The sequence below is a fragment of the Erinaceus europaeus genome, chromosome 14 (assembly GCF_950295315.1).
Source record: "Erinaceus europaeus chromosome 14, mEriEur2.1, whole genome shotgun sequence".
Lineage (NCBI taxonomy): Eukaryota > Metazoa > Chordata > Mammalia > Eulipotyphla > Erinaceidae > Erinaceus > Erinaceus europaeus.
The window spans coordinates 29,387,017-29,412,303 of NC_080175.1; the positions used below are offsets into that span (position 1 = coordinate 29,387,017).

Below are 25,287 nucleotides of genomic sequence, written 5' to 3' on the forward strand. Positions count from 1 at the left end.
ATATCTTCAATCTTTGATATCAATAAATGTGAATGGCCTGAATTCACCTATTAAAAGACACAGAGTAGGAAGATGGATCAGAAAACACAACCCAACAATATGTTGTCTACAGGAAACTCACCTAACGCAACAAGACAAACACAGACTTAAAGTGAAAGGATGGAAAACTATCATTCAAGCCAATGGCCCACAAAAAAGGGCAGGAACAGCTATTCTCATATCTGACATGATAGACTTTAAAATAGATAAGATTAAAAAAGATAGGAATGGACACTACTTAATGCTCAGAGGATCAGTCAATCAAGAGGACTTAACAATTATTAATATCTATGCACCCAATAAGAAGCCATCTAAATACATCAAACTTCTACTGAAAGAGCTACAGCAATATATTAACAGTAACACAATCATAGTAGGGGACTTCAACACCCCACTCTCTCAACTTGACAGATCATCCAGGAAGAAAATCAGTAAAGACATAAGGGAGCTAAATGAAGAGATAGATAAACTAGAACTATTGGACATTTTCAGAGTCATTCATCCCAAGAAACTGGAATACACATTTTACTCAAATCCACATGGATCATTCTCAAGGATAGACCATATGTTAGGCCACAAAGACAGCATCAGCCTATTCAAGAGCACTGAAATCATCCCAAGCATCTTCTCAGACCACAGTGGAATTAAACTAACACTTAACAATCAACAAAAGATTAGTAACAGTACCAAAATGTGGAAGCTCAACAGTACACTTCTTAACAACTTCTGGGTCAAAGAGGAAATCAAGGAAGAAATCAAAATGTTTCGAGAGTTCAATGAAAATGAAGACACAAGCTATCAAAATATTTGGGACACAGCTAAAGCAGTCCTAAGAGGGAAGTTCATAGCTATACAAGCACACATTAGGAAACAAGAAAAGGCACAAATAAACAGCCTGATTGCACATCTTAAAGACCTAGAAGAAGAACAACAAAGGAACCCTAAAGCAACCAGAAGGACAGAAATTACTAAAGTTAGGGCAGAAATAAATAACATTGAGAATAGGAAAACCATACAAAAGATCAATGAAAGTAAATGTTGGTTCTTCGAAAGAGTAAACAAAATCGACAAACCTTTAGCCAGACTCACAAAACCAAAAAGGGAGAAGACCCAAATAAATCGGATAGTAAATGAAAGAGGAGATATCACAACAGACACTGCAGAAATTCAACATATCATGCGAGGCTTCTATGAACAACTATATGCCACCAAGCTAGAGAACCTGGAAGAAATGAATGATTTCCTAGATACCTACCAACTTCCAAAACTAAGTAAAGAGGAAGTGGATAACATGAACAGGCCCATCACAGCTAATGAAATTGAAACAGTTATCAAAAATCTTCCCAAAAATAAAAGTCCTGGACCAGATGGTTTTACAAATGAATTCTACAAAACTTTCAAAGAAGAACTAATACCTCTACTTTTAAAAGTCTTCCAGAAGATTGAAGACACTGGAATACTCCCTGCCAGCTTCTATGAAGCCAACATCACCCTGATACCAAAAGCAGACAGGGACACAACCAAAAAAGAAAACTACAGACCAATATCTCTGATGAACATAGATGCGAAAATATTGAACAAAATTCTAGCCAACCGGATACAGCAGTATATCAAAAAAATTGTTCATCATGACCAAGTGGGGTTTATCCCAGGCATGCAAGGTTGGTTTAATATACGTAAATCAATCAATGTGATCCACCACATCAACAAAAGCAAGACCAAAAACCACATGGTCATATCAATAGATGCAGAGAAAGCCTTTGACAAAATACAACATCCCTTTATGATCAAAACACTACAAAAAATAGGAATAGATGGAAAATTCCTGAAGATAGTGGAGTCTATATATAGCAAACCTACAGCCAACATCATACTCAATGGTGAAAAACTGGAAGCATTTCCCCTCAGATCAGGTACTAGACAGGGCTGCCCACTATCACCATTACTATTGAACATAGTGTTGGAAGTTCTTGCCATAGCAATCAGGCAGGAGCAAGGAATTAAAGGAATACAGATTGGAAGAGAAGAAGTCAAACTCTCCTTATTTGCAGATGACATGATAGTATACATGGAAAAACCTAAGGAATCTAGCAAGAAGCTTTTGGAAATCATCAGGCAATACAGTAATGTGTCAGGCTATAAAATTAACATTCAAAAGTCAGTGGCATTCCTCTATGCAAACACTAAGTTAGAAGAAATTGAAATCCAGAAATCAGTTCCTTTTTCTATAACAACAAAAACAATAAAATATCTAGGAATAAACCTAACCAAAGAAGTGAAAGACTTGTATACTGAAAATTATGAGTCACTACTCAAAGAAATTGAAAAAGACACAAAGAAGTGGAAAGATATTCCATGCTCATGGGTTGGAAGAATTAACATCATCAAAATGAATATATTACCCAGAGCCATCTACAAATTTAATGCTATCCCCATCAAGATCCCAAGCACATTTTTTAGGAGAATAGAACAAATGCTACAAATGTTTATCTGGAACCAGAAAAGACCTAGAATTGCCAAAACAATCTTGAGAAAAAAGAACAGAACCGGAGGCATCACACTGCCAGATCTCAAACTATATTATAGGGCCATTGTCATCAAAACTGCTTGGTACTGGAACATGAACAGACACACTGACCAGTGGAATAGAATTGAGAGCCCAGAAATGAGGCCCCACACCTATGGACATCTAATCTTTGACAAAGGGGCCCAGAATATTATATGGGGGAAGCAGAGTCTCTTCAACAAATGGTGTTGGAAACAATGGGTTGAAACATGCAGAAGAATGAAGCTGAATCACTGTATTTCACCAAATACAAAAGTAAATTCCAAGTGGATCAAGGACTTGGATGTTAGACCAGAAACTATCAGATACTTAGAGGAAAATATTGGAAGAACTTTTTTCCGCATAAATTTTAAAGACATTTTCAATGAAACGAATCCAATTACAAGGAAGACTAAGGCAAGTATAAACCTATGGGACTACATCAAATTAAAAAGCTTCTTCACAGCAAAAGAAACCACTACCCAAATCAAGAGACCCCTCACAGAATGGGAGAAGATCTTTACATGCCATACATCAGATAAGAGTTTAATAACCAACATATATAAAGAGCTTACCAGACTCAACAACAAGACAACAAATAACCCCATCCAAAAATGGGGGGAGGAATTGGACAGAATATTCACCACAGAAGAGATCCAAAAGGCCGAGAAACACATGAAAAAATGCTCCAAGTCTCTGATTGTCAGAGAAATGCAAATCAAGACAACAATGAGATATCACTTCACTCCTGTGAGAATGTCACACATCAGAAAAGGTAACAGCAGCAAATGCTGGAGAGGGTGTGGGGTCAAAGGAACCCTCCTGCACTGCTGGTGGGAATGTTAATTGGTCCAACCTCTGTGGAGAGCAGTCTGGAGAACTCTCAGAAGGCTAGAAATGGACCTACCCTATGACCCTGCAATTCCCCTCCTGGGGATATATCCTAAGGAACCCAACACATCCATCCAAAAAGATCTGTGTACACATATGTTCTTGGCAGCACAATTTGTAATAGCCAAAACCTGGAAACAACCCAGGTGTCCAACAACAGATGAGTGGCTGAGCAAGTTGTGGTATATATACACAATGGAATACTACTCAGCTGTAAAAAATGGTGACTTCACCGTTTTCAGCCGATCTTGGATGGACCTTGAAAAAATCATGTTGAATGAAATAAGTCAGAAACAGAAGGATGAATATGGGATGATCTCACTCTCAGGCCGAAGTTGAAAAACAAGATTAGAAAAGAAAACACAAGTCAAACCTGAAATGGAATTGGAGTATTACACCAAAGTAAAAGACTCTGAGGTGGGTGGGTGGGTGGGGAGAATACAGGTCCATGAAAAATGATGAATGAAATAGTGGGGTGGTATTGCTAAATGGGAATCTGGGGAATGTTATGCATGTAAAAAAAAAAAAAAAGAAGTAGAAACGCAAAGCAGAAATTGACTGAGTTTGGAGTATGGCACCAAAGTAAGAAAGCAGAAGTATACTAGAGTTTGCAGTGAGTACCTCCCTAATACTTCCTCTCCACTTTTCCAAGCTTTGGGTCCATGATTGCTCAACAATCTGTTTGGCTTTGTATGTTAACTCTCTTTTCAGTCACCGGGTTCCAGGTGTCATCAGGATGCCGGCCAGACTTCCCTGGATTGAAGACACCACCAGTGTGTCCTGGAGCTCAGCTTCCCCAGAGACCCATCCTACTAGGGAAAGAGAGAGGCAGACTGGGAGTATGGACCGACCAGTCAACGCCCATGTTCAGCGAGGAAGCAATTACAGAAGCCAGACCTTCTACCTTCTGCAACCCTCAATGACCCTGGGTCCATGCTCCCAGAGGGATAGAGAATGGGAAAGCTATCGGGGGAGGGGGTGGGATATGGAGATTGGGCGGTGGGAATTGTGTGGAGTTGTACCCCTCCTACCCTATGGTTTTGTTAATTAATCCTTTCTTTAATAAAAAAAAATTAAAAAAAAAATAGTTCTGCAAAGAGACTCTCATGCCTGAGGCTCCAAAGTCCTAGGTTCAGTCGCCCACACCACCATCAGCCAGAACTGAGCAGTGCTCTGGTAATTAAAAAAAGACAAAGAAAAGTCTTATTCTCCCCAGGTTCAAAGAATGCCAATATTACCCCTACCATAAACATGAAAGTCAGAATTGGAAGGGACAAAAGACAGCTGAGACCCATGTGGATAGGGAAGATTTGTGGTCAAAATCTGCCACTCAACAGGTCAGTAAAATGACTCACCTGGACAGTGCTCCTGCTTTATCCTGCAAGTGAAGTAGGTTCGAGCCCAGCCCCAACTAGATGATGCTTTGGTGCTGTTGTCTTTCTCTCTTAATTTTTTATTTCTTAAAATATCTAATCTATAGCACCTTGTTTTATTATTAGATAGTGACAGACATTGAGAGGGGAGGGGTGATAGAGAGGGAGACAGAAAGACACCTACAGCACTGCTTCAGCACTTGTGAAGCTTCCCCTAGTGGGGACCAGGGGCTTGAACCTGGGTCTCTGTGCACTGTAATGTGTGTACTTAACCAGGTGTGCCACTGCCTGGGTCCTCTCACTGTCTCTCTTTATCTGAAGATGTTGGTCCAGAGCAGTGAAGCCCCAGCAACCACAAAAGATCTGCTACCTGAGGTTTGGATCTCCACCTCCCCTTATTTTGTTAACATGGGCTCTTAACCCAGTGTGCCACCAACTATCCCCTTATTTTGTTAATCAGCCTAACTTCCCATTTCACCCTCCAGACAGTGCCCTTAGCCCTGCTGACATTTATTAGGATGACGAGTACTTGAAATCTCTTGGACTCGGTTTCTTCATCAGCAAGAATAATGGTGGTCAGTCCTTCTGCTGTGGGTTGTCTCTCGGCTACTGCTGTTGGCAAAGGGTTAAACTACGTCTGTAGTGCTCTTCCACCCCGACTCACTTGTCACAGTCCATGATGGTGTGCAGTCTGTGGGCGATGGTGATGACTGTGCAGTGGGAGAACTCGCTTTGGATGGTGGTCTGGATGAGGTGGTCTGTCTCCAGATCCACTGCAGCAGTGGCCTCGTCCATGATCAGAATCTTGGATTTCCGAAGCAGAGCTCTAGCCAGACACAGTAGCTGCCTCTGCCCTATGCTGCAATAAATGGAATAAACCAAACATTAGCCCCTAGGGCCCAGGGCATAATAGCCCCTGGGATGGGGGGGGGGGGGAAGGCACTTTTTATGTCCTGATTTCAAAGCTCTTAAATTTTCCCCCAAAATGATTTACCTTCTTCAATCAACTGGGTTTTTAAAAATTTGTTTGCTTGTTTAGGTTTGGTTTGATTTTTTTCTGCTCTATTTTCTAGACTTTCCCAGTTAATTAGAAGACTCACTGTAGGTAAATGCTAAAGTTCATATTTCAATATTTAGTTTCAGAGAATGGGGAGATGCCTAGGAATGTGAGTTTTTGATAAGCAGACGATTTTCATGTTTACATAAATTTGGAAAACACTATGCCAACTAGGCCAGGAATTGTGCTTTGCTTTTTGTTATGGTGACATCCCGAAGCATCAACAATGATCCAGCAAATGCAACAAGTTCACTTTAGTAGAATTCGACCTGACACCATTATAGGGTGACATCACACCCAGTGCCCCCATGGCATTTCTTAGTGGTCTAAGCAAATCCATTTGCTATTTTAATGTACATTTCTAGTCACCAGGCTAATTATGTGTTCAAGGCCTTCTGCCTTGATTAGAGATGCAGTTATCTAATGAGCGTGGTGTCTTGGTGTGAGATGCAATGGCTGTGGAATTCAAATATGCTTGTAAAATGCAAATCGCTTTAATTTGCTAAAAGCCAGTAATGAAGGCTGGACCTCTTGCTTACATAAAGAAGCTTTGGGAAATGATGTGGAGGGAATACTCAGGAATTCACTAATTGCTCTTTCCTGCTGTGGCCATTAGGGAACATATTAAACAGAGGGTGACTAGATGAAAGTTCTGTAATTCTCTGTAAGAAAATTTCTGCAAATAAGAAGTCACCCACGATGAACCTCCAGTCTTTCTCAGTAATGTAAAAACAGAGATACTGTAAAACCATTTCCTGAACTTGTACTCAACTCTAGCCTGAGTCCGTAGGACTTCACAGGAAATAACAGGTCAGTGCCAAGGCACACCTGACTTTCTGCTACTAATTCTCTCCCCAAACTGATTAATCTCCTACCTCTTTTCTAATTTTATTTATTTATTGTTGGATAGAGACAGAGAGAAATTGAGAGGGTATAGGGAGACAGAGAGGGAGAGAGACAAAGAGACACTTGCAGCCCTACTCCACCACTCGTGAAGCTTTCCCCCTGCAGGTGAGGAGCAGGGACTTGAACCTGGGTCCTTGAGCACTGTAGTGTGTGTGCTTAGCCAGGTGTGCCACCACCTGGCCCCACTGATCTCCTATCTCTGATCACTTATGAGGGATTCGTATTTCAATACCCCCAAGCCCAGTCTAAAAGCAAAGCACTGGTGATGTCATTTAAGAGTCTCTCAGAAAGTTTGGGAGTATGGATCGACCTGTCAATGCCCATGTTCAGTGGGAAAGCAATTACAGAAGCCAGACCTTCAACCTTCTGCATCTCACAATGATCTTGGGTGCATACTCCCAGAGGGATAAAGAATAGGAAAGCTGTCAGGGGAGGGGATGGGATATAGAGTTCTGGTGGTGGGAACTGTGCAAAGTTATACCCCTCTTATCCTATGGTTTTTGTCATTGTTTCCTTTTCATAAATAAATAATTAAAAAAAAAAGAGTCAACACGGACAGAGATAAACCAAAAGCATCAAGGTTCCTATCATACCCTGCCTGAGTGTCCCACCCGGATCCCCATATCTGCTGTGACCATTGTGCAGACAGGGACTGTCTTCTCCTGTGTCTACTGTGCACGCAAGGACTATCTTCTCCATAAAGTTAGGTGCCATGTGACCATGTGTGTCTGTGCCATTGAATTCCTTAACTCTGGTAGGGACGTAACATACTTTGTTGATAGAAAGTTCCAATGGTCTTTTCTCATAAGCCCCAAACCTAAAGTGTTTGGCTTGGTCCTGGATTTGCTGCACAAGGAAAACAAAAGTAATGGTGTTTCACACCAAGTGTGCAAGTGTTCCCCCGGGGCTACACACCAGGCTCCTGATTCAACTGGTTTGGGGTAAGTACAGCTGGGGCAAACATTTTTCTCTCTTCCTCCCTCCCTCCCTCCCTTCCTCCCTCCCTCCCTCCCTTCCTTCCTTCCTTCCTTCCTTCCTTCCTTCCTTCCTTCCTTCCTTCCTTCCTTTCTTTTCTTTCTTTCTTTTGCCTCCAAGGTTATCACTCAGGCTTGGTACCTGCACTACAAATCTACTGCTCCTGGAGGCCATTTTTTTTCCCTTTTTGTTGCCCTTGTTGTTTATTTTTATTATTATTGTTGTCATTGTTGTTGAATAGGATAGAGAGAAATCAAGAGGGGAAGACAGAGGGGGAGAGAAAGACACCTGCAGACCTGCTTCACCACTTGTGAAGCGACCCCCCTGTAGGTGGGGAGCCCCAGGCTAGAACCGGGATCTTTGCACCAGTCCTTGCACTTCATCCCATGCATGCTTAACCTGCTGCACTACCACCTGCCCCCGGTAAATTTCTTTCTTTCTTTCTTTCTTTCTTTCTTTCTTTCTTTCTTTCTTTCTTTCTTTCTTCCTTTCTTTCCTTCCTTCCTTCCTTCCTTTCTCTCTCTCTCTTTCTTTCTTTTGAGATTTTATTTATTTATTAATGAGAAAGATAGGAAGAGAGAGAGAAAGAACTAGACATCACTCTGGTACATGTGCTGCCAGGAATTGAACTCAAAACCTCATGCTTGAGAGTCCAGTGCTTTATCCACTGTACCATCTCCCAGACCACTGGCTGGGGTAATTTCTAGATTTTAGATTTTTGTTTTCTTCTTCACTTTTTAAAAAATTCTTTTTTTTTTTTTTTTTTTTTTTCTACTAGAGCACAGCTCAGCTCTGGTTTATTGTGGTGTGAAAGATTGAACCTGGGACTTTGGAGCCTCAGGCATGAGAGTCTGTTTGCATAACCATTATGGATCTATCTCCCCCCCCCACCCTAGATTTTTGTTTACTTTAAAGAGAACTATAGAGAGCTGGGCGGTGGCACAGACAATAGAGTGTGCACATTAAAGTGCTCCAGGACTCAGGTTCAAGTCCCTGGCCTCCACTTGCAAACAGGGAAGGGGGGAGCTTCACCAGCGGTGAAGCAGGGCTTCAGGTATTTCTCTCACCTCCTTCCCTCCCTATCTTCCCGTTCCTTCTCAATTCTTCTTTGTTCTACCCAATAAATAACTAAATATATTTAAGAGAGACTTATACTTAATCTTTAAAATCTAATTTATTTTTATGAGAAAACATGAAGGGAAGAGCAGACTGCTGCTCAAGTCTGGCAAATACAGTGTTAGGGGCTGAAAGTGAGACCCCACTCTTGCAAAGTCCTATGCGCAAATGCCGGGATAACTCTAGCTCTAAGTTTAAGCTGTTTTTAAGTTTCCTGAGTAGGTCATACATTCCACGTCAGAATCAACACTCTAGGCAGTGCCTCTCACGTGATACTGTGTACGCAGATAAGCTGAGGATCTTCCTCCCATTTCTTCCCCTCTCCAGTCGCTGGAGCTCGATGCCAGGCCAGCGCTACGAATCCACCGCTTCTGGTGGCCTTTTTTCTTTCTTTCTTTTTTTATTTGATAGGACAGAGAGAAATTGAGAGAGGAGGGGGAGGTAGAAAGAGAGAAACACAGAGAAAGAAACCTTTAGACTTCCAGCACAGCTTGGTCCCCCTGTGGGCAGGGAACAGGGGCTCGAACCCAGGTCCTGGCACAAGGATTCTTGCATATATAGTACTGTGTGTGCTTAACTGGGTGCGTCACCGCCAGACTTATTTAAATCTTTATCTGTTAATTATTGGATAGAAACAGAGAGAAATTGAGAGGAGGGCAGATAGAGAGAGAGAGAGAGAGAGAGACAGAGACACCTGCGGACCTGCTTCACTGCTCATGAAGCTTTCCCCCGCAGGTGGGGACCAAGGGCTTGAACCCAGATCCTTGTACACTATAATGTGAGCACGTAACCGGGCACACCATCCCCTGGACCCTTTCTTTTATTTCCTTTTCTTTCTTTCTTTCTTTTTTTTTATGAGACAGAGAAAAGGAAGGGGGAGAAGGAAATACCCACACTGTCACAGGGAATATGCCAGGCCAACTGATAAAGGAGGCCACAAACACAGGATGAAGGAAGACACATAGAGAAGTAGCAGCATACGTAAAAGCACCTTGTACAGAAGGAAAAAGTAGGAGAACTGAGAGTCTCTGAGTGTCCATGACCTTGCAGACACCACCTCCCAGAATGGCCATGCTGCTCAAGCTGGAAGCCCTTTACAATGCCCACATTCAGTCTATACCTTATGCCAATTAAATCAGACTCTGGGGTAGAGCCAGCACTGACATGGTTTTCATTCAAGTCACAACCTGCAGCTGAGAACTTCCATAATTGCAAATCTATAAGTCTCTGATAAGGAACATCTTGTGAGGGTACATTTACTTTCTTTATATATATATATTTTAAAATTGTTTACTTATCTGTTACTGGATAGAGACAGAGAGAAATTAAGAGGGAAGGGGGAGATAGAGAGAGACAGAGAAATTAAGAAGGGGGAGATAGAGAGAGACAGAGAGATACCTGCAGCCCTATTTCACCACTTGTGAAGCTCTCCCATTGTTAGTGGGGACCAGGGGCTTGAACCCAGGTCCTTCTGCACTATAATGTGTGTGCTTAACCAGATGTGCTACTGCCTAGGCTCTTGAGAGTTCCTTTACTTGCCATTTTTCAAGCATTTCAAAGCACATCCACACCTGTTTTATCATACTGTCCCACAACAGGTCCATTCTACACACTGAGAATTTGACTTGGAGAGTTAAAATTCCATGTACTTGCTGCTCACTGAGCATCAGCCACAAAGGGAGCGCGGTCTCCTCCCTGTGGAAGGGGGGGTTACAAAACATTACCTAAGGTTGTCACCAGCCTCTGCCACTTCGTAGGACAATCCGAGTTGCAAGCCAGACACAAAAGATTTGAGGTGAGCCAACTCCAAAGCCTTCCAAATGTCTTCATCTGAGTAGTGGTTGAAAGGGTCTAGATTCATTCTCAGGGTTCCAGAGAACAGGACTGGATCCTGCAAGTCAAGGGATGAGGGGCTGCTTGGGTTGTTTTCAGGAAAGGAACTAGTAGGGCTGGTCTGAGATGGACTCCTGGCTAGTGTCTGAGCTTCTCTAAGACTCTCTGCTGATGGCTTTGAGCAGCAGCTGGCAGAGGTCAGCAGGGGAGTGAGGAGTTCCTGGTTTACTTGGTTTTTTTGTTTTATCCATCTTCACTCTGGGATTTATGTCTGAATACCCCACATTTTCCAAAGCATCTCTAAAGAAGGGAGAGGAATTTCCCACACCTGGAAGAGAAACCTCAGGATGTAGAGGTGGAAGGACCAAGAATGGGTGGTAAGGGAAGAAGAATGTCTTATGCCACTGAGAAGGCTGCACAAAGGAACGCACAAGGAAGTGAAGCAGGTCTATAAGTGTCTATCTTTCTCTCCACCTCTCTGTCTTCCCCTCCTCTCTCCATTTCTCTCTGTCCTATCCAACAATGACGACATCAATAACTACAACAATAATAACTACAACAATAAAACAAAGGCAACAAAAGGGAAAAATAAATAAATAAATAAATATATTTTTTTTAGAAAAAGAATGCACAAGGGTCAGCAAGCCAGCTCTCCTGGATGGATTTTGCTTGCTTTGTCCAGGGCTATGACTCAGGTTTGAGTCCAGTCCCTGCCACACTGTGGGAAGTTTCAGCACTGTCATATCTTTCCTTCTGTCTCTGCTTCTCTCTCTCTCTCTTTTAATTACTTTTTATTTTTTAAATATTCCATTTATTTATTAATGAGAAATATAGGAGAGAGAGAAAGAACCAGACATCACTTGGGTACATGTGCTGCTGGGGATTGAACTCAGGACCTCATGCTTGAGAGTCCGATGCTTTACCCACTGTGCCACCTCAATTTATTATTTTTATTGCCACCAGGGTTATCACTGGGACTTGGTACCTGCATGACAAATCCACCACCCCCAGTGGTCATATGTCCCTTTTCTTCTTTCCTTCCTTCCTTCCTTTTTTTCTTTCTTCCTCTTTCATTTGATAGGATAGGGAAAAATTGAGAAGGGAAAGGGAGGTAGAGAAGAGAGAAGGTGAGACACCTGCAGCACAGCTTTACCACTTAGGAAGTCTCCCCCCTGCAGGGAACGACTTCGGACTTGAACCTAGACCTTGGTGCACAGCAGTGTTTGCACTCACAAGACGCACCATTGCCTGGCCTCTGTTTCTGCTTTTCTAGCTGAAAAAAAGTCATCTTGGAGTAGTGAAACTCTAGTGGTGATTAGAATAAATAAATATATATATCAAACTGAATAATCACCAGACAAACCAAACCCAGCTCCGAGCCTTGGCTGTGGTGACAGGCAAGGGCCTGGCCCTGAAGAGCTGTTGCACAGCGCTGGGAAAGAGAAACTTCCCAGTGGTCCTCACTAGGGGAAGCTGAAGGGATGCCTTTCTTGCTGATGCACTGAGTGTTCTGCTTGCTAGCAGAATATTGCAGTAAATTCCCTTCCCTATATTTTAACCACAGCAAATGGGGAGTATAAAGCTTAATGGTTTCAAGCTTCAGTGGCAAGACAGCTAATGTTGATTGCAAAGGTCTTTTGAGCCCTGATGGGCTATAGAAATGCTAAATAAGCAGCTGCTCTACTTGACTTCTGTTGTGTTGCTGCCACCTACCGATCAGATATGGACATAATACCAAAAAAATACAAAAGTTTTCTTTTTCTTTTTTTTCCCTTTTTTTTTGCCTCCAGGGTTATTGCTGGGGCTTGGTGTCTGCACCACGAATCCACTGCTCCTGGAGGCTATTTTTACCCCTTTTGTTGCCCTTGTTTTATCGTTGTTGTGGTTATTATTGTTGTTGTTATTGATGTCGTTGTTGTTGGATAGAACAGAGGGGAATGGAGAGAGGAGGGGAGACAGAGAAGGGGAGAGAAAGACACCTGCAGGCCTGCCTCTTCACCGCCTGTGAAGCGACCCCCCTGCAAGTGTGGAGCTGGGGGCTCGAACTGGCATCCTTAGGCCTGTCCTTGCTTTGCGCCATGTGCACTTAACCTGCTGCGCTACCTCTTGACCCTCCACCGCTTTTTGTTATATTCTTTTTAAATAGGTTCCAGGGACAATGTGTTTTAGGGAACTAGTTCAATTATCTGGGTAGACTGCAGAAATGACTCTTGGTAATTGAATATATGCAAAGAAGAAATTCCCTGCACCACATGCTTCATGTAGAAAGGTATGTTTTAGAGCTCACCTGGGGGATGATGGTCAGTTTCTCTCGGAGGTCATGGAGCCCAATGGAAGAAATATCTATCCCATCAATGATGATCTGGCCACCTGCAGCCTCTAGGATTCTGAAGAGGCAATTCGTCAGGGATGACTTCCCAGCTCCTGTTCTGCCCACCACACCAATCTGTAAATAAGAATTGTTTTTCAGGAGTCAGATGGTAGCGCAGCGGGTTAAGTGCACTTGACCCAAAGCGCAAGGACCAGCATAAGGATCCCGGTTGGAGCCCCCGGCTCCCCACCTGCAGGGGAGTCATTTCACAGGCGGTGAAGCAGGTCTGCAGGTGTCTATCTTTCTCTCCCTCTCTCTGTCTTCCCCTCCTCTCTCCATTTCTCTCTGTCCTATCCAACAACGATGACATCAGTAACAACAACAATAATAACTACAACAATAAAACAACAAGGGCAACAAAAATGGCTCATCACCTGCTGGGGAGTCACTTCACAAGCAGTGAGACAGGTCTGCAGGTGTCTATCTTTCTCTCCTCCTCTCTGTCTTCCCTATCCTCTCTCCATTTCTCTCTGTCCTATATAACAACAACAATAATAACTACAATAAAACAACAAGGGCAACAAAAGGGAATAAATAAATAAAATTAAATTAAAAAATTCTTGTTTTGGGTGGGGGACAGGCAGTAGCACGCCGAGTTAAGCGCACATAGTGTGAAGTGCAAGGATCCCATCTTGAGCCCCCAGCTCCCCACCTGCTGGGGGGGCGCTTCATAAGTGGTGAAGTAGGTCTTCAGGTGTCTTTCTCTCCCTCTCCCTGTCTTCTCCTCTCTCCATTTATCTCTGTCCCATCCAATAACAACAGTAACAATAATGACAACAACAATAAAAACAATGGTAAACAAAATGGGGAAAAAATGGCCTCCAGGAGCAGTGGATTCATAGTGCAGTCACTGAGCCCCAGAGATAACCCTGGATGCAAAAAAAGGGAAAAAAAAGAAATTATTGTTTTGCTGTGAGTTGAAGAGAAGGGTTCGGTCAACCATCATCTGAGAGCCAGTCCCTGACCTGAACCCAGCATAATGTCCAGATTGCCTTGGGTCCTCAACCAGAGTCCAAGTCTTCAGACAACAAGAAATCCATGGGAGAGTGCAAGGGTTTGCAGAGTACAACAGCTTCCATACTGCTGTTCTTATCAGTTGCTCCCCCAGATCTGGTATTTCCTGTTTTCCTACCTGACTTCCTCTCTACAGCTGTGGTCCTTACAGGAAACGGGGCCTGGTCAGCCTCAGCAGACAAGGCTGCTGGCAAGGAGACAGGGAAAGACTGAGCAGAAAGGCTTTGCACAGTCTGCTTGATTCCGGGATATTCTGCCCTCTGGTGGTGAAACTGTGTCCATTAACCTCCCAATGCCAGAAAGTGGCCTGACCCACACAGGGCAGCTGCTCTCCACCTCTACACCCAACTGTTCTGTCATCACAAAGACTCGAATCCAGGCCCCTTTTCAGTTTCATGTACCTTCTCTGAGCTCCTGATGTCACAAGTGATCCCATTTAGTACGAGATCTAGCTCAGGCCGGTACCGTACTTGGTAGTTGTTAAACTGAATCTCTCCTTTGCTGGGCCAACCTTCTGGAGGCCTCTTCTTAGTTACCCAGGGTGCCTGGCAAGGAGAAAGGAAGAGAAATGCTTTACACAGTAGCAAACTCACTGAACAGTCCCCATGGCACTCATGTCATAAAGCAAGAGAAGATTAGCATGTCTTAACCATCTGTGGACAACTGCACTGAACAAACTAGACTAGACAGGAACTTCCAGAAGGTTTCAATTAAAGAAACCCTTTTCCATGCAATGGCTCTGTGGCTTTCCAGAACAAAGCCACCATTTAACGTAGTGCATTCCAGGCTTGACTTTCCCCACGTTTCCTATTCTAAGTTTTGAGAAATTGGGTCTTTTGAGTTAGAGAAACTTTAAGAGAGTTCTTTTAAGATATATATTTTTATTTATTAATTGATAGAGACAGATAGAAATTGAGAGGGAGAGGGAGATAGATAGATAGAGAGAGAGACTTGTAGCACTGCCTTACTACTTATGAAGCTTCCCCCTGTAGGTGGACACTGGAGGCTTGAACCCGGGTGCTCACACACTGTAACACATGTTCTCAATCAAGTGTGCTACCTCCTGGTCCCACAGGAGAGGCTTTGTGCACCCATATGAACCCACTGGGCAAGGTAAAGAGGGTACAACTTCTTTTAGCCTTATCCCTGGGCTTCTCTTTTTTCTCCTTACCTCATTTTCCACTTTTATATACTCGATTATTCTCTCCACAGCCACAATGTTGGTTTCTACTTCTGATGTCATCCTCACTAGCCAGTTCAGAGTTTGTGTGATCTGCAGAAAATTAAAAGAAGAAAGCTAGAAATCATCTCAGACTCAGAAACCAACTTCACTCACCCAACCACAAGATCACCTCAGCGCCTACTCTGTACCTTGAACCTTCTACACTCTGGGAGAGCCACAAGATAAGTTCAAGCGGCAGTCCTTGTCTACTTGGGGAAGAAATTAGACCAGTACACCCACATCCAAGAGCTAGAGGACGGTACATGCTCAACTGCAAAAGCATAGAAGATAATAGGAGAGTGAAGTAGTTTGGGGCTAGAACTGGGCTCGGCGAGGCTGGCAGTTGCAGGAATGGGACCAGAGCTCAGCTCTCCTGCTGTAAGTCTAGTTAGTGTCCCCATGGAGAGGTAAAACATTGGTGGTATTTTAGAAATGAGGCAAACATCAGAAAAGACATAGGGTAGAGAGTAACTGGGAGCTGGGTGCTGGTGCACCTGGTTGAATGCACATGTTACCATGAACAAGGACCTGGGTTCAAGCCCCTAGTCTTCCCTTGCATGGGGTGAAGCTTGTCTGCGGGTATCTCTCTTTCTCTCCCTATTTCCTCATTTCCTCAATATCTCTCTATCTCTATCCAAGAAAGAAAGAAAGAAAGAGGGGAAGGAAGGGAGGAAGGGAGGGAGGGAAAGAAAGAAAGAAGGAAAGAGAGAGAGAGAGAAAGAAAATGGCTTCAAAAAAACTTTCTCCTCAATCAGCTCTCAATTCACAATAGCTTGACTGAGAAACCCAACCTTCAAGACCAGGACTCTAATTCTCCTACACATGCGCGCGCGCGCACACACACACACACACACACACACACACGCACGCACTGATTAGAGGGAAGAAAAGTACAGGATCATGGAAACTGCAAGTAACATTCTGTGGATTTCTGTTTTGATTCAAATTGAAGGTTCTCTAACTCTTTGCCCCATCTGTTCTAGGTTAATAAACCTAGACATTGGGGGAAGGTGTGGAAAGGGTAGTGGCACAAGGAACTGAATGATTCTGGTGTACAAAACAACAGAATCTGGGGCCAGGCAGTGGCACTTGGTTAAGCGCACACATTACAGTGCACAAGGATCCAGGTTCAAGCCCCTGGTTCCCACCTGCAGGGGGAAAGCTTCATGAGTGGTGACACAGTGCTGAAGATGTCTCTCTATCTCTTTCCCCCTCTATCTCCCTCTCCCTTCTCAATTTGTCTCCATCAAATAAATGAATATTAAAAAAAATAATAAATTTACCAAAGCAACAGAATCCTTGAAGAACCCCTGTCTTGATCTCTTGGGACTTAATTAACTTCTACTAAAGACAGAGACATAGAGAGCCTGCTGGTACTTATGCAAACTTCCATAAGTTTAAAAAAGTACTATGAAAAAAAGCCAAAAGACTCATTAAGTGAGAAAAACAATATTGAACATTTATTGAATATTTACTATGGTATCAGTCACTCTCTGATAGGTGCTAGGAAATAATACCTAATGTTTACTCCCATATCTATAAATCTATATCTGTCTATATCTCCATATATATATATTTATATATATATCTATCTCTCCATATATATATCTCTCTCTCCATGTGTATATATATATATATACACATGGAGAGAGAGAGAGACACTCCAGAGCACTACTCAGCTATGTGTTATAGTGGAGCTGAGGACTGAACCTGGGACTTCAGAGCCTCAGGCATAAAAATTATTTGCATAACCATTATGCTATCTTCCAGGCCTGGTTACTACTATATTAAAGAAACTCACTTATTCTCTTTTGATCATAATCAAGCAAAGAGACAAAGAGATGGGAACTATTAGATCACACTACAACAAATTAATTTTCTAATTCCCAAGGACAACAAATTGTCCATTTTGCTAACAGTGGCACATGTTTAGAAAACATAAGGAGCATATCTGCAGGCACATCCTTTTGTAAGAGATAGAGCCAGGGTTTAAACCTCTATCTTCCTTTGTGCAGTCAGAAATGTAAACCCCATAGTCTATGTTAGACTAAACTTTAATATGAATGTTAATTTAAAATTAATTTAAACATTGACATAAACAAACTTCCTATCTTCGGACTCACATTGAGTGCATTGGACAGGACAAAGCCAACAATGTCTCCAGGTATACTTCCTTTATAAATAACCATCATCAAAGATGATAAGAAGACAATCAGGTTCCCAACTAGTTCCAGACGAATTGCAAGCCACCTGTAGAACAAAAGAACCAGAGGAGAGAGGTGTTATTAATCTCTACTTCCTGACCTTGTCCAGCACCTTGTGTGTTCATAGAAGATTCTCTGGCTTGAGTTGGCAGAACTCAAGGTCACTTGAGAACTCTTAGGTCACTCAATTGATTATCCCATGTGCTCCTAAATTATTTTTTTTTAAAGATTTTCAAAAATATTTAATTATTCCCTTTTGTTGCCCTTGTTGTTTTATTGTTGTAATTACTGATGTCATTGTTGTTGGATAGGACAGAGAGAAATGGAAAGAGGAAGGAAAGACAGAGAGGGGGAGAGAAAGATAGACACCTGAAGACCTGCTTCACCACTTGTGAAGTGACTCCCCTGCAGGTGGGGAGCCAGGGGCTCTAACCAGGATCATTATGCCGGTCCTCGTGCTTTGCGCCACGTGCGTTTAACCCGCTGCGCTACCACCCGACTCCCAATTCTTTCTTTTTTTAAACCATTTTTTTACTTCCTTACTTTATTTTATTTTTTAATAAATATTTATTTATTTTCCCTTTTGTTGTCCTTGTTGTTTTATTGTTGTAGTTATTGATATCGTTGTTGGATAGGACAGAGAGAAATGGAGAGAGGAGGGGAAGACAGAGAGGGGAGAGAAAGATAGACACCTGCAGACCTGCTTTACCACTTGTGAAGTGACTCCCCCTGCAGGTGGAGAGCTGGGGGCTAGAACCGGGATCCTTACTCTGGTCCTTGTGCTTTGTACCACGTGCACTTAACTCGCTGCTCTACCACCCTACTCCCTTAAACCGTATTTTAACACATATTTCCCCATTCTTTATTTTTATTTTTTAATTTAGTAATGAGAAATGTAGGAGAGAGAGAGAGAACCAGATATCACTCTGGTACATATGCTGCCAGGGATTGAATTTGAGACCTCATACTCAAGAATCCAGTACTTTATCCACTGAGCCACCTCCTGGACCACACTAAATTCTTTTTTAAAAATTATTTATTGAGTATAAAGATAGGAGGAGGGAGTTGGGCGGTAGCGCAGCAGGTTAAGCGCAGCTGGCGCAAAGTGCTAGAAACAGCATAAGGATCTGGGTTTGAACCCTCGCTCCCCACCTGCAGGGAAGTCGCTTCACAAGTGAAGCAGGTCTGTAGGTGTCTATCTTTCTCTCCCCCTCTCTGTCTCCCCTCCTCTCTCCATTTCTCTCTGTCCTATCCAACAATGACGACAATAATAACTACAACAATAAAACAAGAGCAACAAAAGGGAATAAATAAATATTTAAAGAAAAAGAAAAATAGGAAGAGAAAGAAAAAACTAGACATCACTCTGGTACATGTGCTGCCAGGGATTAAGCTCAGGAACTCATGCTTGAGATCTATGCTTTATCCACTGCACCACCTCCCGGACTACCCACCCTAAATTCTATTAAGTTGTATTTTTAGGAAATAAATCATACTTTACAGATACTAGAGGAGTTTGCTAGACTAGGGGAATTGTATGGCTCAACATCTTCCAAACCTCCTGAATCACAAAAATAACCCAAGGAAATTATTAAAAACACAACAAATTCTGAGCATCCACTCCATCAAGACCCCAAGACCCAGAAAGAAGAGAAAAAAAGGGGGGAGGAGAACATTTGGAAATAGCAATAGATGTAGGTGTGACTTAGAAGGAAGAGAAGGCAAGACCATAGGGAAAAATAGGCAAATATATATATAAATATAGACAGTTGTAGAAATAACAGTCAATCCATATCTGTGAACTTGGAGAACTACTGCAGTTTCCAGTAGAGAAACTGGGGATATAGAACTCTGGTGGTGGGAACAGTGTAGAATTATACCACTGTCGTGTCATAAGTTTAATATATTGTCTCATTATTAAATCACTCATTAAAATAAAATTCATGCAAAAAAATTCCTGGGTTCTTCCCCCTCAAGAGATTTTGATTCAAGGAGCCTCACAAAAGATTTAGGAGTTGGCATTTTAGCAAATATTCCAAAGTGACTTACTTTGAGGGGGCTGAGGAAATAATGCCATATAGAGAAATAATACCATATAGAGAAATAATACCATGTAGAGTCCATAGAAAAGGTTAAAGAGTGTGCACTGCTAGAAGGTTCAGTGTACCCTGTCTGGTTTCTGACTTTAAAATGATGGAAAGGAATCTGTAGATAGGCTTCATAGATTTGAGTAATATGTTGATAGACATGACTTACTAAAATTGATTTTCCTGAATCAAATGTATCAATAATTCTAGCATGTATACAAATACATATGATACATATTAATTTTGTTATCTTTATTTACTGGATAGAGACATGTTGGTATGCATGAGACCCCTTCTGTTTCACCTGGTTTAAATCCCCCCTGCTTAACACTATTCTATTTACATAACCACTTCATTCTATTTACATAACCACTGTTAACAAGTTCCACCCTCCCTCCAGGGCATTTGTGGTTCAGTGATAGGATTCTCACCTAATCTGCCCCCTCCTTGTCACACTCTGATTTTTACCAGTCACTTTTCTCTCCACCCTCTCTATGTCACATCCTGCTTCCACCCTACTTGGCAAGTATATATAAAGACAGCATTGTGAGTTTTAGGGTACTTGAGTTTAGCTTAGCTCGTCTTAGATTGTGCTGCATCCTGCATGAATAAAGAGATACTGCCTACAGCTCAACCATGAGTCCCTGGTCGTCTGTCACCTGCCCGTGAAGCCAGCCCAGCGAAAACAACCTAACCCGTCGAAAACAACAGAGACAGACAGAAATTGAGAGAGTAGTGGGAGGGAGAGAGGAAGAGAGACAGAGAGACACCTTCAGCATTGCTTCACCACTTGCAAAGCTTTCTCCCTGCAGGTGGGGACGGGAAACTTGAGCCTGGGTCCTCATGCATTGTAACATGTGTGCTCAATCTAATGCACTAGCTCCCACCCCGTATAACCATATTCTCGATCTCTCCATGTTCTAAATAATACTGAGTATCATTCTGTCCTTGATGCCTCAAATCAGTGTGGAAGCCACTTCTTGGAAAAGATCTTAGTCTTTCAAGGACATACCACTTCTTGCCAGGGTCTACTGATGCTGAAGAAGACCGTCTTTCAGGGTAGGTTGGTTGGGGTTGTGGAGGTGTTTACTTCACAGGATGTCAGATTTCTGTGTGTGTTATATTGGTTTTACAGAAAAATGATAATCTCTCCTCCCTCCAACCTCAGCCTTTTTCACCCCAACTACAAGGAGCGTCCTACTAATAGAGACACTCACATTCATTAAATCAGAGAAGGCCCAGTCTGTCCAGTGCTTGTACAGTACCTGAGAGTCACAAAATGCTTAATGATTCTATTTTACATCTTCCAAACACTTGTGAGATAGGATGTGCTCTAGCCATTGTAGAAACAAAGACACCAAGATTTTCCAGGAAGAAGTCAAGGTAGTCCACCCAGTTTGGTAAGTGGCAAAGTAGACATTGGGACCCAGTCTCTGACTCCAGAGCTCATGCTTGAAGATTCCTGCCCTTCCATAGCTAATGTCAAGTATACAGAACCCCAAATCACACATTTGAGTATATTCTCAGGGGCAGTCTCACCTGTTGGAGACAATCCAGGAAAAGGTGCATTTCTGGTTGGCATCAGTTAGTATCTCATTGTGTTTTAGAAACCGCTGCTGGTGCTCAAAGGCACGGATAACAGGCAAACCTGATACAGTCTCGCTGAAGTGAGAGTAGATTGGGGACCTGCTGACAGACTCCAGACGCCTCAGCTGACGGGAATTAGCCACATAAAATATCTGGAACCAAAAGTTAAAGAGTGCATAATCATGCAGCAAGCATGTTTTCTCTCCTCCGTTATGGCCATGCCTCAACGTTCTTCACTTGATGACCACAAGGCACATGCAAAGAAGACAAAAGCTTCCAGTCTCATCTCTGACTGGAAGAAGAATTAGAGAAACTAAGAGGAAGAGGACAGTGGGAAGACCTAGGATTGGTGGAGAACAGAGTAAGATGAAAATAAATATACACCATAGTCTTAGAAGTGTGGATTTTGAAACCATGAGAAGAATTTTGTCATCCTAATCCATATTCTTCTAAAGACTGCACATATTGTTGAAATGATAGTTTTTGTAGTGGCTAAAAATAATTAAAATAAAATATAAATAAATAAATAATAAAAATAAACTTAAAATTAAAATAATTTAAAAAATAAGTGTCTAAAAGAATTTTGCAAATGTTATTGGAATTTGAGAAGTGGAAAGTGTATGTGATTAAGAAATTGCCAGAGACAGCTATGATGAGGTTTAGATAAAAACTGACAGATCAGTCTGGGGGAAATTACATAGCTGTTTATACAGTAGACTTTCATGTTAATGGTACTAGAGGGCCTAAGTCCTATCCCTGGCACCACCATAAGCCAGAGCTGAGCAATACTTGGGTTAAAAAAAATGGACTAGGGGGGCTGGGTGGTGGTGTACATGGTTGAGTGCATATGTTACAATGCACAGAGACCCAGGTTTGAGGCCCTGGTCCCCATCTACAAGGGGGAAAGCTTTGAGAGTGGTGAAGCAGTGCTGCAGGTGTCTCTCTGTCTCTTTCCCTCTCTATCTTCCTTTCCCTTCTCAATTTCTCTCTGTCCTTATCCAATATATATAAAGATAATTAAAACCTTATTTTTTAATTGACTGGTAGGGGCCAGGGGGTGGCACATCTGGTTGAGTGCACATGTTACAATGTGCAAGGGCTATGGTTCAAGCCCCCAGTCCCTACCTGCAGAGGAAAAGCTTTGCAAGTGGTGAAGCAGGGGGGCAGGTGTCTCTCTGTCTCTTTCCCTCTCTCCCTTCCCCTTCCTCTCACTTTCTGGCTGGCTCTTTCCAATAAATAAATAAAAGTAATAAAAATAATTTTTGGATGAATATACATTTTTCTTATTTTTAAAATTTTTTATTTATACAATGGCAATGCTGACAAAACCAGAGGATAAGAGGGATACAATTCCACACAATTCCCACCACCAGAACTCTGTATTGCATCCCCTCCCCTGATAGCTTTCCTATTCTTTAACCCTCTGGGAGTATGGACCCAGGGTCATCATGGGGTGCAGAAGGTGGAAGGTCTGGCTTCTGTAATTGACTAGTCAGGAACCATGCCTTGCCAAGCACAAAGCCCCAGGTTTGAGCCCTAGCACTATGTGGCAGTACCACAAAGTGGGTTACTCCCAAGGATAGTGGAACAGTGCTGTAATCTATCTCCTTCCTCCCCTCTTTGTCCCACTTGAGTTCTAGGGGTGGAGAAACAATTAAGATTTGCTATGAAACTTACACCAATCGAGGCTGACACTTCAGCTTCAGACAGTGGTCTGTGACTCCTTGTCATATCAACATATGACTAAGTGGTAAAGATGCTGGAGAGGAACAAGTGGCCAGCAATAAGCAAAGGAGAAGATTCTCAAGAAGGGATACAAACCTACCTGAATAAACACATAAATGGCTGCAAGAGGAACGATGATGACGACGAAGACTGGAGTAGCCAGGCAGATCATCACAAGGGTGCTGATTATCCCCAGGAAGCATGTAGTCCAGTTGCGCAAGGACATAGGAAGAGTGTCATCCACTGTGGAGATATCCTAGAGACAAATAATTAGGAGAGGTGGTTTGTCGATAAATTCTTTTTTTTAAAAAAAGATTTTATTTATTTATGAGAAAGATAGGAGGAGACAGAAAGAACCAGACATCACTCTGGCACATGTGCTGCCAGGAATCGAACTCGGGACCTCATGCTTGAGAGTCCAAAGCTTTATCACTGAGCTACCTCCCGGACCACGTCGATAAATTCTTATATCTTCTCGATTTCAGTGGAGGAACTCATGGGCTGATGTTCTCAGTGAGACCTTCAGTCAATCCATTCATATCATGTGCAACAAATGATTCTGCTCACTCTAATAATCAATCTCATTTCTGTTATTTATCAATATTTCTAAATCTCTCCAAACAGATATGGCAGTTATTATTCACTTTTCAATACATTTGTCAAAGTTTCTCATTCTTAGTGAAATTCCCATTTGTTAAATTTATTAAGCCATTCACAACCACTTTGAGCTAACAGCCTTATGCTGAAATCTTCCATAACCAGGCCAACTCAGTTTCTAACTTTATATAGATCCTGACTCCATTTAGTATCTAGAACAGAGCCTGGCACATGATAAACATTCACTAAACATTTTTCTAAAGCTTCCAGCCCACAAGCCCTGTCACCCAACCTTGACTGAAGAATCATCCTTTATCTGGGAAGTTGTTTCCTCTGGCAATTCCTGTGAAAAAATCTCTCCATCCCAAATTTTAAGTTTTTAAAGGTTGTATTAAAGAGAGACCAATGCTATCACGTTCATCACTTATGTTGAAAAGAAAGATGATAAATGGGTGGACACCAGTCACTTTCCTACTTTGGAAGCAATCAACTATATCTGTGTCTGCTCTGCAACCAAGTAAACAAGGGTCTATAGCTGCTCAGATATTTGAAAAACTACATCTGCTCTTCATGAATGAGCAATATGATAAAATAATACGAAAACTTTGCCAGTGACAGTTAATTGCTCTGAATTACATGGTGTCTGTTTCTTCCTGAAATTTCTATCTTACATGCATGCATTAAGAATCATTAAAGGGTTATTCAGCAGCTCATTTTATTCATTGCCACAGCCAGCAAGACTTATGCTTCTCTCTCTATAGAATAATATTTCTCACTTTGCTTCTGTTGCCACTTACCCATCCCTTATCACTATGATTAATTTCTATTTCTTAAGTCTTATCTTCTCTAACATTTTGTACTGTCCATCACTCAAGCTGAGTTAATACTTCTTTTATCTGTCATCTGCTTATACCCACAGAATACCACTGTATACATCAGAGATGTTGGTTTTACCATATTCTACCACAATGTTATCTCTGACTACCTTCCCTACTATAGGACAAACTGGAGCTGTTTGTTCCTCTATCTATCTTTGGGGTACCACCCAAAATACTTAGGAAATATTTGTGTACTGAGTAGGTGAAGTAACTAGAATAACAGTGTTATCTGGGGGGGACAGGAGTATTCTTTCCTTGTCAGAAACAGAAAGAGCCTCAACATATAAACACAAGAGTTCCTGAGTTACCTACCCCAGCAAACCTGTTCACAATCCGGCCTATGGGTGTTGTGTCATAAAAACTCATAGGTGCTTGCATGATATTGTTCAGCAGTTGTTTGTGGAGGATGCTTGATGCATGTTTGGAACCATAGATACTCAAGATATTTGCTATTAATATAAATAGGCCTAGAGATGGAAAAAATTTAATAAGCACCATGAACAAGGATTGTTGAAAATGTTTTCTGTTTGCATTTCTCTTTCTTGCCTCCAAGCTTATCACGGGCTCAGTGCCAGCACCATCCACTGCTCCTAGTGACCTTATTTCCTTTTTTTTTTCTCTTTCATTTTATTCAATAGGACAGAGAGAAACTGAGGGGGAGGGAGATAGAAAGGAAGAGAGACAGACAGACCCCGCAGCCCTCTTTCACAGTTTGTGAAACATCTCCATTGTCGGTGAGGAACAGGGGCTTGTCTATATTTTTTCAAAGGTTTTTTTTTTTTTAATTAGTGATTCGACATCGCTTTACAGAGGACTGATGAAGGTATCTACCAAGGATATAATGAGTTTTTTTTTTTTTTTTCTGAG

General features: G+C 42.0%; 1 protein-coding gene across 2 annotated transcripts in view; it reads right to left on the minus strand.

Moving 5' to 3' along the window:
* Positions 1-25,287, minus strand: part of ABCC2 (ATP binding cassette subfamily C member 2) — a 102,018-nt gene that overhangs the window by 4,756 nt on the left and 71,975 nt on the right. For both annotated transcript variants that reach the window (XM_007530262.3, XM_060171497.1), the window contains 9 exons: positions 24,733-24,887; positions 23,046-23,201; positions 21,173-21,372; positions 17,466-17,592; positions 15,292-15,393; positions 14,522-14,665; positions 13,023-13,181; positions 10,627-10,793; positions 5,513-5,707 (listed from right to left, as the gene is read on the minus strand). In XM_007530262.3, coding sequence (XP_007530324.1) covers positions 5,513-5,707; positions 10,627-10,793; positions 13,023-13,181; positions 14,522-14,665; positions 15,292-15,393; positions 17,466-17,592; positions 21,173-21,372; positions 23,046-23,201; positions 24,733-24,887 — 1,405 coding nt within the window. The remainder of the gene's footprint in view (positions 1-5,512; positions 5,708-10,626; positions 10,794-13,022; positions 13,182-14,521; positions 14,666-15,291; positions 15,394-17,465; positions 17,593-21,172; positions 21,373-23,045; positions 23,202-24,732; positions 24,888-25,287) is intronic.